The following is a 17,901-nucleotide window of genomic DNA, read 5'->3' as shown; positions in this document are numbered from 1 at the left end:
GGGATTGAACTAAATAAGTCTGGGAAATATTTTTTCCCACTCTCAGATACACTCCTATAAACCAATTCAAATATCCAAAGAAATATAAAGATTATATTGTAAAAACAAATAATAGAGGTCAAAAAGTAAGTACTGCTTATTTTACATAAGCCCATTTTCTGCTAGATTTTAGACAAAATTCATTACCTTATTTTTTTCTGAGACTTGGAATTTGACTTCTGTCATTCATTTGATTTTTCCTTCAATAAGTTGCAAGCCTCATTATTTATCTTATGGAATTTTTATTCATGTATTCACACTTTCTTTCCCACATCTCTTTTGTTCAAGGTATAGCAATAGTTTACGTTAAAATCAACTTGGTAAATAGAAAGAAAATAATTCTACTGACTCCACTGACCTTGCTGAGATTTATAGCCTGTATCGCTATCACCACAAGTAACATCACCAAAGGCCCCAAACTGGAATATTAAAGTACAACTTAGTATTATATGGGAAAATAATTATTACATTCAAATAAGGAAAGTTTTAGATAGAGAAAATAGCTTTATTCAACTGGGAAGATTCCGTGGAAGAAGTGAAACACACTTTAGGCATTGAAGTAAGGCAATGAAGTAAATTCTCACCTTATAATTCAACTCACAGGCATAGACAGACAATATCTATTTCAGAAATGCAAAAATTTAGAATTTTAATTAAAATATTTTCATTTGGGGTCAGATAGAATTTGATTACTATTTTTTCTATCTTTTCTTTTTTTTTTTTTTGTCTTTTCTAGGCTACACCTGCAGCATATGGAAGTTCCCAGGCTAGGGGTCTAATCAGAGCTCTAGCTGCCGGCCTACGCCAGTCTGTGACCTACACCAGAGCTCATGGCAATGCAGGATCCTTAACCCATTGAGCAAAGCCAGGGATCAAACCCACAACCTCATGCTTCCTAGTTGGATTCGTTCACCACTGCCCCACGACAGAAACTCCCCATGATTACTATTTTTTCTTATTCATCACATAAACAAGGATTGAAATTTATTATCTCACTGAATAAAGTATTTTGTAAAATAAATTATTATAAAGTATGTCTTCAACTTACTTTATAATTTGTACAATCTGCTCACACATTAAAAAATATGAACCGTGAAATTCTCAGAGCATAATGTTATATCTAATATGATTGAACTATTAATTTTACTAAATAATTGATTTCATGGTTTCTTCCAAATAGTCATTTTTTGTTCTAAAAATATGATTCCAGATACAAACATTCTATTTACGTGACAAGTTCTTTTTTTTTTTCCTTGCTTTTTAGGGCTGCACTCATGACATATGGACTTTCCCAGGCTAGGGTTCGAATTGGATCTGCAGCTGCTGGCCTCCACTGCAGCCACAGCAACATGGCAATGGTGGATCCTTAACCCACTGAGTGGGGCCAGGGATCGAACCCGTGTCCTCATGGATGCTAGTCACGCTAACTACTGCTGTGCCACGACAGGAGCTCCTACATGCCAAGTTCTAAAAGATATCTAACTATTTGTTTAGCGAAGCTTCATAAAATTTGTTTGATTTTTGCTCTTGTTGTGGTCTATAAGTTGGTTGGAAGAAAACCGGAAAAATTTTCTTTTTTGTCCTGTTTCTGTCTGTACATAACATGAAAGCTATTGCAAAACAAATGCTGTTCCAAAAGATTTTTCAAAAACAGGTCATCATTTCAGGTGCTATGCATTTAGTTCTGAGTACATCTTCCTGCTTGGACTACAGGTATGGAACTGAGGCTGATTCTGTCCAGTAGAAACGTTTGGAAAATTACGTTCAGAGTCTAGATTTGGCAATCTACTTATTAAAGCACTTTAAAAAAGTATCTAACACACGAGCTTATACAGAACCTTATCAAAAACATTGGTTTCATACAAATTTTTGATTATATAAAATTAATATAGATTTATTTATTGTATAATTTTATGCAGGATTATATTATGCTAATATAATCTAAAATATGTACAGAATAAGATAAACTAAACCAAGAGCAAAAGGACATTTAATTCATTTTTTTTCCTTCATACTTTTTAGAATTTTCTCATTTGTTTGAACCAAACAGAAATTTTTGGACCATGTCCTTAAAGGCCTGTTTCACTTGCTGGTTCCTTAGGGTATAAATGAAGGGATTCAATAAAGGGGGCAACTGAGGTATGGAGCACAGCTACTCCTTTGCTTAGAGTCACTCTGCCATTTGCTGATGGTTTTATGTACATGAAGATGCAGCTTCCATAAGAAATGGAAACTACAATCATGTGGGAAGAACAGGTAGAAAAGGCTTTGGTCCTCTGCTGAGCAGAAGGGGATTTGAGAATTGTCTTGATGATAGAGCCATAGGAGAGAATCACTAATGTCAATGTGACCATCAGTGTCACCACAGCCAGGAGAAAAGACATGAGCTCTAGGAAATGTGTATCTGAACAAGAGATCTGTAGGATGGGAGGAGAGTCACAAATAAAATGATCAATGACATTTGAATCACAGAATTCCAACTTGAGGGCCAAGATCATTGGAGGAAAGATGAGCAGGAATCCAGTTGCCCAGGAGCTGAGTACAAGTTGGTAGCAAACTTTGTTGCTCATAATAGTGGTATAATGTAGAGGTTTACATATAGCTGCATAACGGTCATAGGACATGGCGGCCAGAAGGTAAAATTCAGTTACTCCCAAAAAGAAATAGAAAAATAACTGAGCCATACAACTCATGTAGGAAATAGTCCGATCCTTTGTCACAAGGCTCTTCAGGAACCTTGGAATACAAGAGGTTGTGAAGGAGATTTCTAAAAAGGAGAAATTGCGTAGGAAGAAGTACATTGGTGTCTTAAGGTGGGAATCCAGCAGAGTGAGAATAATGATGGTTAAGTTTCCAGTCACACTCAACATGTAGGTAACAGACAGAGAGAGAAAAATTACAATCTGCCACACAGGGTCATCAGTTAGACCCAAAAGGACGAACTCTGTCTGCACTGAATGATTCCTCATTTCTCACTTATGGTCAAAGTTAGACAAAAAGAGTTAAAAAAAAATAATGGTCAGTATTAGTGATTAGAATCAATCAGAAAGAATGAAAAAGACAAGAGAGAAGCTAACATTCATTGATCACTGACAATGTGCTAGAAACTGTTTGGAGATGCACACAATTTTCTTATTAATATTTCCAACAACTCTTTGAAAGGAGTATTACCATCCCCACCTTTTGGAGAAGAAAATTGAGGTTCAGATGAAAGAATTTGGGATATATATCTAAACGCCAGAATTCTGTCAGAAAGTTGGTGAATCTTTAAAGATAAATACCCATGACACAACCAATCTAATCCATTCGAATACCTTGGGTGAGATGTAGGAAATTTCTATTTCTACAAACTTTACAAATTCATAGCAAAGTGGAGAAGTGCTGCATTAGTAATTTAGCAAGAAATTGAATGCAAAGCCTTTTTTGTTCTACACCTTTGCTCTTTTTAAACTTTATTCTACAAATACCCACTACAAGATCTTAGCCTTGAGTACATGGATAGATTTCAGAATGTTTGGGAACTCCCTTAAATTCTATGGAAATTATGTGTGAGGAGGACACATATAAGTTTTTTTTTCTTTTTAAGTGGGCAAATGATACACAATATGTTTAAAACTCACTACAAGATATATTACTGCTTCAGGAATGGCAACAATAAGAACATAATTCAAAATCCATCTCAATTGGGTGCCAAATCAGGAAATTGCAAACTGGACCTAAAATTCGTAAAACAGAGCCACAGCATCTGAGAGAATTCATAGATAATTTTTCTAATCTTGACATGAAGCTAAAATTCTCTGCAAAATTAAGGAAGGTATCTCTTTAGCAAGGTCTTACTTTCAGGAATACAATTGTGATAATTGACAGCTTTTAGAAACAAAAACTTTAGAGCATAAATATAAATAAAAAGAAATCCTGCTATCCATTTGGAAACATACGAACTCTTGCAACTACATTTTCAATAGCAGTTTTCAATTCCCAAACATGTTTTAGAAATCAATTGCATTTTTTATAAGACGTGTATCAAGACATTTCCTTCTTTTTCTTTCTTTCTTTTATTTTTTTTCCTTTTCTAGGGCTGCTCCCGAGGCATATGGAGGTTCCCAGGCTAGGGGTCTAATCAGAGCTGCAGCTGCTGGCCTATGCCACAGCCACAGCAATGAGGGATCCAAGCCGAGTCTGCGACCTACACCACAGCTCACAGCAACACCAGATCCTTAACCCACCGAGCAAGGCCAGGGATCGAACCTGCAGCCCCATGGTTCCTAGTCAGATTTGTTAGCCTCTGAGCCACGACGAGAGCTCCTCCTTCTTTTTCAAGATGTTTTGTTAGTCAGATTGTGTTTGAGTTTGACTTTTTCCACATGGAATCTACCATTAACGTAATTCCTATGACAGGAAAAAAACCAAACCACAAATAAGTTAAAAAAAATGCATCTTTGTTTTTTAGAACTATTTTTATCTATGAAATTGTGAATTGCTGGTGAGGACCCTTTTTCCCAATTTCTTCAGTTGTCCTTTGAAATTTTCACGTACCTAAAATGTTTTTACCATTTTGGTTTATTTCCTTTTCTCAGGTCCCATGTCAAAATTTATGCCTACTTGGAACATTTATACATTAATACTTTAATAGTTTTCTCCTAGTTTGATTAAAAAAAATTTGACTTAGTCCAGAGGGTTTATCTGAATATCCCTGTGATTTCCAGAATCAAGTCAGAAATGATTTAGAATAATTAATGGTATCATATGTGTCTAAAGCTGCTTTGTGTTAATTGGCTACTAAAAGAAAATAGTGAATTCTTTCTCACATCTATTCTTGTGTAATCAGCATCTTGATAATTTCTATTTATTTATTAATGAATGGAAAATATCTCTTTAGCTATAATCAGGCAAAAAGAAATTGAAAACTAAAATGTGACAAAATTATGGCCATAGAGTGAAGTTTTCTCTTTTGAGAGATTTTATTAGTCTTCTTTTTTTCAACTTATCCATTCTCTATTAAATTTAAACAATCAATCAGAAAAAGCAATGAAGAGATTTAGATGTATTTCATGCATAGGTACCCTTTATGCATTTTATATTTTTATACAAAAAGATGTAAAACAATAAACCAGAAAGAAAAAAATCAAGCTACTTATAAATATCTGCCTTTGATTTCCACAAAATTACCTTAATTTACAATTAAAAATAAAAGATCCAAACTCCAAAGCACTTACCTTAGTTCCTGTATTTTCTTCTAGGATGTGAAAGGGAGAAAAAAAAATGCTAGCAATGAATTTCAAGTGCACTCAATCTAGACAATATGTCATCAAGAAATTGAAAGAAAAATGACTTTCAAATTGCAACTCAAGGCAAAAATGTGGAGTGTACTCTGTGCTTCTGTAAAACTTTCACCTCCCACTCACTCTTGTATGTACATTTGAACTTAGGCCGACATCCTAGACTTGGGCAGTAGAAACTACTTTATTTGGTTCTATCCCACATAAGATAAATTATCTAGTGTTAACTGTGACTATGTCCAAATGGTGTCATAGGTATTGTTGGTACAATATATTCTTATATTCTTTACATTTGGAAATGAAGTAGAAAAAAATTCAGGGCTACCTGACAGAGTCTTATCATATCCTCCAAGTAGGTAGATATTTCATAGTTAATTTCACATTCTAGAAGGGGAGCTTTCTTTTATTGCTTATTTAGTTACATACTCAAGGATTCATTGAGAAGGGAAAAGAAGCAAAACAACACTGAAGAAAACTTTCCTTTGAGGTTTGTGAACAGAAGGCAAGAATTATATGCAATAAAACTGACTTGTTGTATAGCATCTTGTAATAGAATGTGAAGGGTCAGTATACCTACAGAGAATTGCGGCTGTTAAAAATCTGCAAGACAGTGAACAAGAGCAAAGTGTGGGTCAGGATCTCATTCATTGGGAGTTCCCGTCGTGGCGCGGTGGTTGACGAATCTGACTAGGAACCATGGGGTTGCGGGTTCGTTCCCTGGCCTTGCTCAGTGGGTTAAGGATCCGGCATTGCTGTGAGCTGTGGTGTGGGTTGCAGACATGGCTTGGATCCCACTTAGCTGTGGCTCTGGCATAGGCCGGTGGCTACAGCTCCGATTGGACCCCTTGCCTGGGAACCTCCATGTGCTGCCGGAGCAGCCCTAGAAAAGGCAAAAAGACGAAAAACAAAACAAAACTCATTCATTGTATTCTTCAGTGATTAATATTTCAGATTAAGGATATAAAATTCCATTAAATTTGCCACATTGGACAGAACTTTTCCTTCAGAAAAATCCTTGTTGAGATTTTTGAAAAGTTAGTAATTTTATCATGAGTTGTGGCCTTCTCCTTGCTAATTAATTTGGGGATCAGTTACCTCAGTATATAAGACCCAACCCAGGGAGACTGGTACTTAAAACCCAAAAGAAACATTACTGAAAGAAAATAAAGGCTAAGTGATGATATGAAAATTATATCAAGGAGTATAAAGGAGTATAGGGCACTTCCAATGGCTTAAGAAAGGACAGTCAGTCATTAATAACTTTCAGGTATTTCTCCCGAGAATGTTAAAACTATTATGTTCCAACCATGGACTTGCCATATTTGAAAGAAATAGAAACCCCCTGAAGTGGAAAAGAAATGCAGCATAATCCCACTAACGTACCTTAAGGCAGGATGGCAAGGGCTGCCTATGCCTATCCTGCCTCTCCCCCCTTCCCTCTCACCACTGATATCCACTTGTTTGCTTTCTATATCTGTAAGTCTGTTTCTCTTTTGTTATATTCACAGGTGTCATAGGTATTGTTGATACATCTGTTCCATTTTATAGATTTCACATAGAAGTGATAATATACAGTATTGTCTTTCTCTGACTTATTTCACTAAGGATAATACCATATCATCCAGATCTTTCCACAATGAGATATCACCTCACACCTATAGGAAGAGCTGTTATCCAAAAGACCACAAGTAAACCTTGGTGAGGATATGGAGAACAGGGAACCCTAGTACACTGTTGCTGGGTTGCTGGGAATGTGAATTGGTGTATCCATTATGGAAAACAGCATGGAGGTTCCTCAAAAAACTAAAAATGGAACTCTTATATGATCTAGCAATTCCACTTTTGGGTATTTATTTGAAGAAAATGAAAACATTAATTTGAAAAGATACGTGTACCCCAATGTTCATAGCAGCATTATTTACAATAGCCAAGACCCAGAAGCCACCAAAGCGTCTCTCAACAGATGAATAAAGAATATGTGGTATACATGTACAATGTAATATCACTCAGCCATAAAAAAGAGTGAGAAGGAGTTCCCATCTTGGCTCAGTGGTTAATGAATCCGAATAGGAACTGTGAGGTTGCAGGTTCGATCCCTGGCCCTGCTCAGTGGTTAAAGATCCAGCGTTGCCGTGAGCTGTGGTGTAGGTGGCAGACATGGCTCGGATCCCCAGTTGCTGTGGCTCTGGTGTAGGCCGGAGGCTACAGCTCCGTCCGATTAGACCCTTAGCCTGGGAACCTCCATATGCTGCTGGTGTGGCCCTAGAAAAAGGCAAAAAGACAAAACAAAACAAAACCCCCAAAATCAGTGAGAAGTTGTCTTTGAAACATCAACATTTAGAAAATTAAAATGAAGAATTCTCTAATCTGTCTTTTTCTGAACAAATTTTGATGTCCAAGGGGAGGGGAGGAGGGTGGCAGGAGGTGGTAGTGAGTTGCTTTGCTCTTTTTCAGGTTTTATTTTTTCCAGCTTTATTGAGATATAATTGGCATATAAAATTGTGTAAGTCTAAGTTAATCACATGTTGATTTGATAGGTTTATACATTGCAAAATGATTATAACCTTAGCATTAGCTAACACATCCGTCATGCACCTAATTCCTATTTCTATTTTTGCCTTTGACAAATTCAATCTACTTCATGATTAAAATTAGTCAACAAACTGGCTGCAGAAAAAGGTACTTCACATAATAAAGGCAATATATGTGAAACCCGAAGCTAACATCATCCTCAATGGTGAAAAATGGAAAGTTTTTCTCTAAGATCGGAAACAAGACAAAGATATTTATTTTTGTCACTTCTATTCAAAATAATATGGTATGTCCTAGTCAAAGCAATTAGACAAGAGAAAGAAAGAAAAGACATTTAATAGGAAAGAAACAAGTAAATCATCTCTGCATGTTACTTGATTTTATTTGCAGCAAATGCAAAATACTCCCCTAGAAACCTGTTAGAACTAATAAGCAAATTCAATTGCTGGATAAAAAATTAATATATGCTAATATATAAAAATCAGTTATAATACTAGCAAACCAAATTCAACAATATATTAAAAGTATCATATATCATGACCAAGTGAGATTTATCCTATAGATGCAAGAAAAGTTTCAATATCTGGAAATCAATCAATGTGATACAACTCTGAAGTCAGTCTCTTGTGAGTTGTGAATATATGTGTTGTTTTTTCATCCATTCAAACACTCTGTGTCTTCTGATCGAAGTATTTATTCCATTTTCATTTAAAGTAATTGTTAATATGTACTTAATGCATTTTTGTTGTTTTGCGGTTATTTTTCTAGTTCTCTGATCTTTTTCTTCTTTTGTTCTCTTCTCTTGTAACTTGACAACTTTTCTTAGTGTTATGTTTATATTAGTTTCTCTTTATTTTTTTCTGTTTGTTATATGTATTTTTGGTTTGTGGTTACTGCGAGGTCCATATGTAACGACTTATTTATATAGCTGTCTATTTGAAGTTGATGGTCGCTTGAGTTTGAGCACATTTTAGAGCACCACATTTTTACTCTCCCCCACAATTAATTTTTTGACACCATATTTTACATCTTTTCATTTCATGTTTCACTTACCTAATTTTCTGGTTATAAATTATCTTACCACTTTTGTCTTTTTACATTCATACTGGCTTTATAGGTGGTTTATTACCATTACTCTGCCTTTACCAGTGAGATTTTTTTAATCTACTAATTTTCTTGTTTCTAGTTATGGCTTTTTCTTTTCTGTTTAAAGAAGTTCCTTTAGCATTTCTTGTAAGGCTGATTAATGGTATTAAATTCCTTTAGATTTTGCTTTTCTGGGGAACTCTATCTCTCCTTCAATTGTGAATGATAACTTTACTAGGTTATTCTTGGCTGTAAGTTTTTCCCATTCAGTACTTTGAATATATTGTGCCAGTCCCACCTAGCCCCTGCAGTTTCTGTTGCAGAATCAGCTTGTAGTCTTATATGGGTTCTATTGTAAATGTTATTTTTTCCTTGCTGCTTTTAAGATTCTCCATCTTTCACTTTTGATCTTTTAGTTACAATGTATAATTCAATTGTAATGACCCAGTGTGGGTGTCTTTGTGGTTCTCTGTGCTTCCTGGACTTGGATGTCCGTTTCCTTTGCAAGCTTAGGGAAATTTTCAGCCGTTATTTCTTCAGATAGTTTTCCTGTCCCTTTCTCTCTTATCCGTCTATTTCCCTGACAAGAGAATGTTAGTAAGTTTGATGTCCTAGACATCCCTTAATCTATCCCTATTTAAAATGTTTTTTTTTTCCTTTTGTTGTTCTACTACCCTGTCTTCAAGATCACTAATCTGTTCTTCTGTATCTTCTAATCTGCTATTGATTCCCTCTAGTGTATTTTTCAAAATTTCTTTTATTATATTCTTTAGTTCTGGTCAGTCCTTTTTTATATTTTCCGTTTGTTGAGATTCTCATGAGTGAGTTCATTTTTCTCTCAAGTTCAGTGACCATCTTCATGACTATTACTTGATGACTATTACTTTGAACTCTTTATTTGGCAAATTACATATTTTCATTTTATTTTAATCTTATTCCTGGGAGTTTTGTCTTGTTCCTTCATTTGGAAAGTAGTCCTTTGTCTCTTTATTTTACCTAAGTATCTGTGTTTGTTTCTATGATTTAGATATATCAGCTATATCTCCTCATCTTGAATGGGTGACATTAAGTAGAAGATGGCCTGTGATGCCCAGTGATACAATCCTCCTGGTCACTATTCAAGTGCTCCAGGGGTATTCCTCATGGGGGCTGTGTATGCCCTCATATTGCAGTGGGGTTCAATTTCTGTGGCTATGCTGATGAGTGGGGTTAGACCTCAGGTTGGCTGTCTTTGAGGCTGAGCTGTGATTTTTACAGACACCCTTGTTTTACAGGGCTGATCCTCCAGAGCCAGAACCTCTTTAAAGGGGCACTGGCACTGGTCAGGGTGGCGACCTGGGTAGCACAGAGTTGGAACCCCTTTCCAGGGGAGACTGGGGGAGGCAGTACTTCAGATATTGCCAGGGAAGGGCACTGGGTGATAGATTGATGGAGAATAATAGAAACGACCCTCGCCAGTGTTGGTCCAGCAAGGTGGAGAATAAAATGATGGTGCCTGTCTGCACTTCTATCCTGGAGATATTTCCACCAGATCCCTGCCCCTCTTCCAGGTGCCCCAAATTTTGTCAATGAATTTCCTCATATGATTCAGGTTCTTTTCAAGCTGCTGCCTCTGCACTGGGACTTTGAGTGAGTGAGTTTGTGTAAGAGATCTTTGAGAGCAGAGTCTTGGTTTTTCACCACCCTCTGGCTCTCCTGAACATAAGCCCTGCTGGTTTTCAAAGCCAGATATTATGGAGTTCATCTTCCTGATACATCTTCAGAGCTGGATAACTCATTAGGGTGAGCTCCAGACCCCTTTCTTCTTAGTGAGAACTTCAGCAATTGTTAGATCCTTCCTAATTGTGGGTCACCACACCAGGGGTGTGGATTCTGACTGGACTGAATTTCTTCTCCTCCCACTTGTCTTGATGTGGCTTTTTCTTCATACCTTTAGTGGCAGAAAATCTGTTCTGCTATTTTTAAGGTCATTCTCAGGAGTAATTATTCTATGTGTAGCTGTAGTTTTGATGTGTCCATGGGAGAAGGGGAGCACAGGATCTTCCTAGTCTTCCATTTTAATCTGGAACCCCACCCATTTGATTCTTTTATAATTGTTTTTTCATGTAAGATATTGGCATTTTTCTTTAATAAATAATTCTTTTTTTTCAGGCATTGTGAGACTTTTTCATTTAATGTATTTGAAGGTAATGCATTCAGTATAATTTATTTATTGCTTTTATATACACTGACATATATGAAGTTTTTGTATTTATGAAAGATTTTAGATACATAATATAAAAATTTTTAATGAAATTGGTGCTGTAAAAGTGAAAGCTTAGGTCAGTACAGTAGGCTGGACATAGCAATACTTCAGCCTTGTTTCGTAAGTTTGTGTGGTGGTAGTGGGGGATGGTGGAGTTGGGAAGAAGAAATGTAAATTGGTACCTAAATGAAAAGTAGAAGTATAATGGAAGAATGAGGGGAAGAGGATTTTTTTTTTTTTTTTGTCTTTTTTGTTGTTGTTGTATTTCTTGGGCCGCTCCCGTGGCATATGGAGGTTCCCAGGCTAGGGGTCGAATCGGAGCTGTAGCCACCAGCCTACACCAGAGCCACAGCAACGCAGGATCCGAGCCGCGTCTGCAACCTACACCACAGCTCACGGCAACGCCGGATCGTTAACCCACTGAGCAAGGGCAGGGACCGAACCCGCAACCTCATGGTTCCTAGTCGGATTGGTTAACCACTGCGCCACGACGGGAACTCCAGATTTTTTTTTTTTTTAAATAGAGGCAATAGCAAATGTAAAATCCTGGTGATACCAAGGAAAAGTCCAATGATGGCCATAAGGCCTGCATTCCAGAAAGACTGGAGAGAACTTAGTATGATAAATTATTTAGCAGTTTTATGAGCTCTTTTGAGAAAGACTGATAGGCATTTTGCAGACTTCTAATCCATAAGCCATTTATTTCATGAAGAAATTACCCATTACTTTAATTATAACTTTTTATTCAGATTTCCTTTTCAATTATCTTAGAATTCCATTTATAATACTGGTTAGTTTTTCTTGATTTTTTTTTTTTTTGTCTTTTTAGGGCCACACCCATGGCATATGGAAGTTCCCAGGCTAGGGGTTGAATCAGAGCTACAGCTGCCAGCCTACACCACAGCCACAGCACTGTGGGATCCAAGCTGCATCTGCAAACTACACCTCAGCTCATGGCAATGCCAGATACTTAACCCACCAAGTGAGGCTGGGAATCGAATTTGCATTCTCATGGTTACTAGTCAGATTCATTTCCACTGAGCCACAATGGGAATTCTGTTTTCCACGATTTAAAAAAAATTGTTTACATGGAAATTTATTGCTGAATTTGGTTATGTTTTGAGTTTTATTATTCATATTTTATTTTAGAAATTGAACATTTTGACAATCTTAATAGCTTCTTTAATTTCTCAATTGCAATTAACATTTTAACACTGTACTTATAATTTCACATCCATTTAGAACAGATTTTCTCCTTAAATTATTTGATATTATTTATCCTGTACAAATTGTGAATCTTAATTTTTAAATTTCAACACTTTATATGTGTGTGTGTTTTCATTTATTTATGAATAAATTGCAGGATCTTACATATCAAATTCTGCTGTCATTTAAAATGACATTTATTTGGATATGTACTTATTTAATTTTCTTTATTTTTTAAATAGAATCACATTCTTCTTGCCAATTTTTTTTTAAATTAGTGATATAGGATTATTAGTGAGCTAAATATGTTCAGGGGTATTAGCAATTGAAAAGAAGTCTGGATCATGACCTGCCAAGAACAAAGCACTCAATAAATTTCAATTTAATCAATTAAAAATTTTAGCAACATTTACATTGGAAGATTGGAAGAACACTTTCAAGCATTTTTGCAAGTTTAAGAAAATATAATAAGCTTTTATATCCTTGTTTGCTTTGCATTTAAAATTTTTTCTTCACTTCAATTTTGTTTGCTAGATTAGAATAAAATCAGAGTGATTTTTAGTGTAAAATTATTATCAGATTTTTTTTTTTGTCTTTTGTCTTTTTAGGGCCACACCTGTGGCACATGGAGGTTCCCAGGCTAGAGGTCTAATTGGAGCTGTTGCTGCCAGCCTTCGCCAGAGCCTACACCACAACTCATAGCAACACCGGATCCTTAACCCTCCAAGTGGGGCCAGGGATCAAAGCTGCAACCTCATGGTTCCTAGTCAGATTTGTTTCTGCTGCGCCAAGATGGGAACTCCCTATCAGATCTTTTGATTGGGATCTAACCCTGCAAGAGGTTTATTTGCAGGGGGATTAAGGAGGTGAACTCATGTGGTAGAGGATGTTCATTCTGGATACAATAAATGCTTGAGACAGATTTGGTGCATAATGGCTTACGTTTGGCTTGATGTTTTATTTCTGAAGAACATTCTCTTACTTCTTGGCGATTAGTGCAAGTTTTTTGAAGGAATCACTGAGGGCTCGTCTCACTTGTTTGTTTCTCAGAGTGTAGATGAAAGGGTTCAGCATGGGGGCGATGGAGGTCATGAGCAATGTCACAGCCTTATTAATAGCCACGGATTCCTTTGCTGAAGGCTTGATGTAGATGAAAATGCAGCTGCCATAGGTGATGGAAACCACAATCATGTGAGAAGAACAGGTAGAAAAGGCCCTTTTCCTTTGCTGGGCAGAGGGGAATCTTAGAATAGTTTTGAGGATGTAAAGGTAGGACAGAACAACACACACCAGGGTCAGAATGAAGGTCAGCACAGCACAGACAATAACCAGCTGCTCTATTAGCCAAGTATCTGAGCATGAAATCTTCAAAATAGGAGATGCATCACAGAAAAAATAATCAATGACATTTGAGTCACAGAATTTCAAATCTAGGAACAGAGTCAGTGGTGGCAGTATGATCAACAAGCCAGAGATCCAACAGCAGAGGACAAGCCTCCTGCAGACTCTGCTGTTCATGATGCTCATGTAATGCAGGGGTTTGCAGATGGCCACGTAGCGGTCATAGGACATGGCGGCCAGGAGAAAAAACTCGGTTACTCCAAAGACATCAGTAAAAAACACTTGAATAACACAAATATTGTATGTAATTGACCTGTCACCTGTTGTTATGTTGTACAAATATCTAGGGATACAAGCAGTTGTAAATGAAATTTCTAATAAGGCAAAATTTTGTAGGAAATAGTACATGGGTGTTTTAAGGTGGGAGCCCACTAAAGTGAGGGATATGATGGTCAGATTCCCAGTTATACTCAACATGTAAGTGAGAAACAGAAACATAAAAATCGGAATCTGAAGCTGAGGGTTATCGGTCAGTCCCAACAGGATGAAGGTTGTGATTGTGTGGTTTTTCATCACAGACTACTGAACTTTATTCCTTCCTTATAAAATTTAAAGATATTTCTTTTGATATTTTATTTGAATAAATTGGTATAAAAGCTAGATAGCCATGATATTCACCCCTATCAGATACATGGTTGATAAGTATTTCCTTCCATTTGGTAGGATGTCTTTTAATTTTGTTGGTGATTTTCTTTGCTGTAGAGAAGCTTTTCAGTTTGATGTAGTGCCACTTGTTTCTTTTTGCTTTTGGTGTCAAATCTAAAAAAGTCATTGCCAAGACCAATGCCTTAGAGCTTACCCACTATGCTTTCAAGTCTTTGATCCTTTTAGTTTTTGTTTGTTGTTTTGGCTGTGCCTGCTTCACGCAGAAGTTCCTGGGCCAGGGATAGAACCCCAACCACAGCAGTAACAATTCTGAAACTTTACTGCTAGGCCACTAAGGAACTTCTCAAGTCTTTAGTCCATTTTGAATTGATTTTTGTCCATAGTATAAGAAAGGGGTCCATTTTAATTCTTTTGCAATTGGAAATCTAGTTTTACTGAAGCAAATTCTTTGCCCAATGTATATTTTTGGATCTTTTGTGAAATTTAATTAACCATATCTGGGTGGGTTTATTTTTGGACTGTCCTAATCCATTGACCTATGGGTCTGTTTTCATACTAATGCCATATCATTTTGATTACTATATCTTTGTAATATAGATGAAAATGTGATGTCTCCTGTTTTGTTCTTTCTCAAGAGTGCTTTGGCTACTCATAATTTTTGTGGTGCTTACAAATTTTAGGATTGTTTGTTCTATTTCAGTGAAACATTCCTCTGGAACTTTTTTAGGGATTGTGCTGACAAGGTCAATTGCTTGTGGTAATATGGACATTTCAAAAATATGAATTCTTGTCTGTGAGCATGACATATCTTTCCATTTCTTTGTACCTTCTTGAGTTTCTTTCAACAATGTCTAATAGCTTTCAGTGTACATATCTTCATCTCCTTGGTTAAATTTATTGCTAAGTATTTAAAGTTTTTGGTATCATTGTAAATAGGGTGGTTTTCTCAATTTCTTTTTCAGATATTTCATTATTATTGGATAGTAATACAACCGATCTTTGTATATTGGTTTTGTATCCTGCAAATTTACTGAGTTTGTTTATCATTTCTAAAAAAATTTACTGGAGTTTAAAGGGTTTTCTGTATGTAATAGCATGTCATGTACACATAGAGACCATTTTCCTCCTCTGCTGCTGATTTGAAGCCTTTTATTTTTCTTGCCTAAGGTTTCTGTCTAGGACCTCCAGAAGTATGTTGAATGGGGAAGGTGAGAGTGCATGTCCTTGTTTTATTTCTGATCTTAGAGGAGACGTTTCAGGCTTTCAACATTGAGGATGATGTTAGCTGTGGACTTGTCATACATGGCCTTTACTTTATTGAGGTATGGTTCCTCTGTATGTAGTTTGTGGAGCGTTTTCATCATGAGAAAGTGTTGAATTATGTCGAATGGCCAAAGAAAGTGCTCAGTACGCATTTGTTAAGTGGATCAATGAATAAATCATTTGAAAGCTTTTGATTGTGAGAAACAAGGGTATTCATTACTTCTTCTTTCTCTGGAAAATGTGAAAAATTATCAACTTACTCCTCTCTCTTGTTATTTCTAATTTGGATATTTACTTCTGATTTATTTGTTGTGTTTCAATTTTTTGATATTCCTAGCTTGAAGGTGAAGCCAGGATTGAAATTTTAAAAAGCTATGAACATGCATGTTTACAGAAGAGTCTTGAAAGAGGTTTGTGAGGAAGATGTCACTAGATCAGGATGAATGAGAGTGTTTTGAATAAATGAATCTGATGGCAAAATTTGGTAAGTTCATTAGGTGTTTATTTAACTTCACATTCTTTTATTTCTTGGAAAATATCACGATTCTTTGGGTTGAATTATGGAAGGCTTTTTTGACTTGCTTGTTCCTCAGTGTGTAAATGAAGGGGTTCAGCACTGCAGTAATGGAAGTAGTGAGCCCTGTCACCCCCTTGTTAATGGCCACTGATTCCTTGGCTGAAGGTTTGATGTAGAGGAAGATGCAGCTCCGTAGGTGATGGAAACCACCATCCTATGGGAAGAGCAGGTGGAAAAGGCTTTTTTCTTTTGCTGGGCAGAGGGGACTCTTAGAATGGTCTTGATGATATTAGTGTAGGACAGAATTACACACATAAGTGTCATAAGGAGGGTCACCACAGCACAGATTACAACAGTCTGTTCCATGTACCAAGTATTTGAACAAGAGATTTTCAGGAGGGGTGATGCATCTCAGATAAAATGATCAAAGGTATTAGAATCACAAAATTCCAAATTGAGGCCTAGGCTAAGCGGGGGATTATAATCGATAGACCAGCTACCCAACAACAAAAGACCAGTCTTCTGCAGAATGTACCACTCATGATGGTCCCATAATGCAGGGGTTTGCAGATGGCCACGTAGTGGTCATAGGACATGATGGCCAGGAGGAAAAAATTAGTTACACCGAAGAGGTGAGTCAAAAATACTTGGCTGGCACAGTCATTATAGGTAATGACCTTGTCACCTGTTGCTATGTTATACAAGTATCTGGGAATACAAGCAGATGTGAATGAGATGTCCAAGAAGGAGAAATTTTGTAGGAAATAGTGCATGGCTGTTTGAAGGTGGGAATCCAGCAAGATGAGGGAGATGATAGTCAGGTTCCCAGTTATGCTTAGCAGGTAGGTGAGAAAGAGAAAGAGAAAAATCAAAGCCTGCAGTTGAGGGTCATCTGTCAGTCCCAGCAGAACGAATGCTGTTACTGTGCTGTTTCTCATTGCAGACTGCTGAGTTCTGTTAAGTCTGCATATGACGTTGAGACACTTCATTATGGATTCTTTTAACAGTCTGAAATCTATCATAGTCATCTTTTGCTTATTTACTGTTATTTCAAAAATATTTGTAACTCAAATGCATTCTCTGTAAAGGACTACTTTTGACTCCAGTGGGTCTGTTATATCCTAGAAGCAAGGACATCTTTTGGCTTTTCAAGAATTCTGTTTGATGTACTTGCTTGACACTTTGCTCCTTATGAAAGCATTAAGATCTGTCAGACCATTTGGATTCACTGTGCACACTCTGCAGACACTTGAAGTCTCTGTTCCAGCTCAATGATGAAAGAGATTTTTTTTTCTGTTATGCATACACATCCCTTGAATATCTCTAAACTCTATCATACGTGCATGTAGACACACACACACACACACACACACATACGCACACACACACAACTTCTTCAGCTCTGCATCTGGCACCACCTTCTACTAAGGTTTCTCTCTCTCTAACTAATCACTTCTAATTCACCGTGATGTAGACTATTGAATGTTTTCATGCACAATATACTTGTACTTATGCACAGTATACATTGATATTTTCATGAAGTGCTCTGGTAAATAAACTTCAAAGATATTACAGCTGGTGTATTTCCCTGACCCTTTTATCGTTCTGTTGGTATTCTTTCACCTTTTTCCACTTCTTTCCATACTAATATTCCCTCCATATATTCATTAATGCCTATGTTCTGAAATGTCGGCTTTCAGGTGGTCGTTTCTAAATCTGTACCTTTA

The 17,901-nt window shown here is 36.6% G+C and overlaps 2 protein-coding genes and 1 pseudogene across 2 annotated transcripts; all 3 read right to left on the bottom strand.

The window, feature by feature from the left end:
* On the bottom strand, nt 2,109-4,056 carry LOC110260846 (olfactory receptor 6C75-like). The gene has a single exon (XM_021093114.1). It carries the CDS (start codon nt 3,006-3,008, stop codon nt 2,109-2,111), a length of 900 nt encoding a protein of 299 aa, XP_020948773.1. The 5' UTR covers nt 3,009-4,056.
* On the bottom strand, nt 13,163-14,313 carry LOC100524864 (olfactory receptor 6C2-like). Its single transcript, XM_003355447.4, has one exon. It carries the CDS (start codon nt 14,299-14,301, stop codon nt 13,366-13,368), a length of 936 nt encoding a protein of 311 aa, XP_003355495.1. The 5' UTR covers nt 14,302-14,313; the 3' UTR covers nt 13,163-13,365.
* On the bottom strand, nt 14,548-17,606 carry LOC110260845 (annotated as a pseudogene).

Source organism: Sus scrofa, chromosome 5 (genome assembly GCF_000003025.6).
Source record: "Sus scrofa isolate TJ Tabasco breed Duroc chromosome 5, Sscrofa11.1, whole genome shotgun sequence".
NCBI lineage: Eukaryota > Metazoa > Chordata > Mammalia > Artiodactyla > Suidae > Sus > Sus scrofa.
This window is presented reverse-complemented; position numbering and strand designations above follow the sequence as displayed.

What these genes read in the sequence shown, in the direction of transcription:
- LOC110260846 (XM_021093114.1), bottom strand. Translation starts at nt 3,008, where the DNA reads ATGAGGAATCATTCAGTGCAGACAGAGTTCGTCCTTTTGGGTCTAACT.
- LOC100524864 (XM_003355447.4), bottom strand. Translation starts at nt 14,301, where the DNA reads ATGAAAAACCACACAATCACAACCTTCATCCTGTTGGGACTGACCGAT.